The sequence below is a fragment of the Miscanthus floridulus genome, chromosome 19 (assembly GCF_019320115.1).
Source record: "Miscanthus floridulus cultivar M001 chromosome 19, ASM1932011v1, whole genome shotgun sequence".
Taxonomy (NCBI): domain Eukaryota; kingdom Viridiplantae; phylum Streptophyta; class Magnoliopsida; order Poales; family Poaceae; genus Miscanthus; species Miscanthus floridulus.
Genome location: NC_089598.1, coordinates 39,254,173 through 39,256,247, shown reverse-complemented (window position 1 = coordinate 39,256,247; position 2,075 = coordinate 39,254,173). Strand labels below are relative to the sequence as shown.

Here is a 2,075-nt window from a genome sequence, read left to right as displayed (position 1 = left end):
CACGCATTTGCCGCCGGGATCAAGAACAAGGTGGTTGAGTCGTTTCTTTCATTTAGTCACAAAAAAAGAGAGTCGTTTCTTTCATTTGTTTATGAAGAAAACGAACAGGTTATCAAACACGTGGCGTGTTTGGTGTCTTCTTTGCACGAATCTGAAGTGTGGCCCTCGTCATCAATCAGATGAATTGAAGTATGAACTGTCTGAACGCTAGGCGTGACATGGCAGCCACAGACGTGGGACGGCAGATTTTAGCTGATTGTAATGGGCTTCGAGTTCTGAGTCAAATTCTTCTGCTCCCTTTTGTATCTTTGCTTAACTTCCCTCATTTCAGATCAGACTAAAATGCTCAAAGCCTCAAACCAATGAATAACTTCACAAAAGCAGCAAAACTGCACAAAGTGGATCATATGTCAAAGAAACTATGTTAAGTTCTGTGTGTTGTTCTCTTTGTATGTGACTGTGCAATTACAGTGTCAAAAATTCTCCTAAAACTAAACCTGTATGTATCTTCTATCCACACATCTGATCTAACTGTCGAATCAATTCTTCACAAAAACAAAAGAAATATAGTTCCCGTCGGCCGATCAAAATGGCCTCTTGAGTCCCTTGAAGTCGACGGTCTCGATGCACTCGACGCTGCCTCTGGAGCCGTTGAGCATCTTGAGCAACTCGCTGGCGCGCTCCTTGGTGACGCCGCCGCAGCCGACCTGGAGCAGCAGCAGCAGCTTCTGGAACGCTCCGACGCGGAGCGCCTCGGCGCGGCACGCGGCGGCGTCGCCCGCGCGGCAGAGGCGCCAGAGCGCGGAGACGGCGAAATCCGTGGCCATGTCGGACACGCGGAACATCTTCTTGACGAGCACCGGCACGGCCAGCGCGTGCGCGCGCGCGGCCGCGAGGCCGGCGTCGGTGCACAGGACGCCGTCGAGCGCGGCCAGCGCCTTCTCGCTCGTACCCTTGTCGGCGTCGACGAGGGCCTCCACGAGCAGCGCCACCGCGCCGAGCTCCGCGAAGCGCGCCGCCGCGCGGTCGGAGGCGGCGACGAGGTAGTAGGCCGTGACGAGCGCGGCCTTGGTGGCCGGCGTGGAGATGGGGTTCCGGACGAGGCCGACGAGCGCGTAGCACATGCCCGGGGTCCTCAGGACGGCCTCGAGGGTGTGGCCGTCGGCCGACGACGACGCGAGCTCGCGGAGCACGACGGCGGCGCTGGCCCGCGCCGGGAGCTCGCCGTGGGACATGACGGAGACGAGCGACTTGAGCGAGGCCGGGGAAGCAATGCAGCGGCGGGCCTCGTCGTCGAGCGGGAAGAACACGGTGAGCGCGGCCAGGACGTCGCCCAGCGCGCAGGCGCCCTCGACGCGCTCGCCGGCGAGGCGCGCGAACGCGGTGGCCAGCGCCCGCGCGGCCCCGGCCGCCGCGAGGCAGCGCCGGTTACGGTCGCTCTCCTTGCCCAGCGCCCTGGCCCTGGCCGCGGCGGCCCCGCACGCGGCCACGTCCCCGCGCCTCGCGGCGGCGGACACCGAGGCCACGGCGTCGGCGGCGTCGGCGTCACCGAGCGGCACCTTGGGCGTGGGCACCCGCTCGACGCCGCTGGCGCGGTTGGCGACGCACCAGTCCTGGATCATCCGGCGCGTGGCGTGGTTGGGGACCAGGTCAGCGAGCCGCAGGGGCCGGCCCGTGACGGGGCACCTGGCGTTCCCGCGCGCCAGCCAGCCCTCCACGCTCTCTCGGTCGTACGTGATGCCAGTGGGTGCCGTCACCGGGTCCCTCATCAGGTCCAGAGAGATCGGGCACACGAAGTGCGCCGGCACCGCCACCTCCTCCTCCGCCGCCGCGGCGGAGGCCTGCTGCTTGCTGCTCCGCCTCAGCATCGGTATCTCGGGCACCAGCCTGGACGCGGCCCTCGCTGCGCGGGACATGGGCAGAACCATTGTTTCCGGCCGGTAGCTAGGAGTGTGTGTGCTCTGGTCGATGCTTGCTATGTCGGCCGCCGCAGCTTGCCGAAAGCGTTGAGCCGTTGAAAGCTGAGTCCTTTGAGCTGAGCTGACCGTTGAGAGGAGAAGGAGAACGAAGAGAGA

At 63.5% G+C, this 2,075-nt stretch overlaps 1 protein-coding gene across 1 annotated transcript; it reads right to left on the bottom strand.

The window, feature by feature from the left end:
• Positions 1-287: 287 nt before the first annotated feature.
• Positions 288-2,075, bottom strand: LOC136528431 (U-box domain-containing protein 21-like). The gene has a single exon (XM_066521393.1). It carries the CDS (start codon positions 1,926-1,928, stop codon positions 585-587), a length of 1,344 nt encoding a protein of 447 aa, XP_066377490.1. The 5' UTR covers positions 1,929-2,075; the 3' UTR covers positions 288-584.

What these genes read in the sequence shown, in the direction of transcription:
- LOC136528431 (XM_066521393.1), bottom strand. Translation starts at nt 1,928, where the DNA reads ATGGTTCTGCCCATGTCCCGCGCAGCGAGGGCCGCGTCCAGGCTGGTG.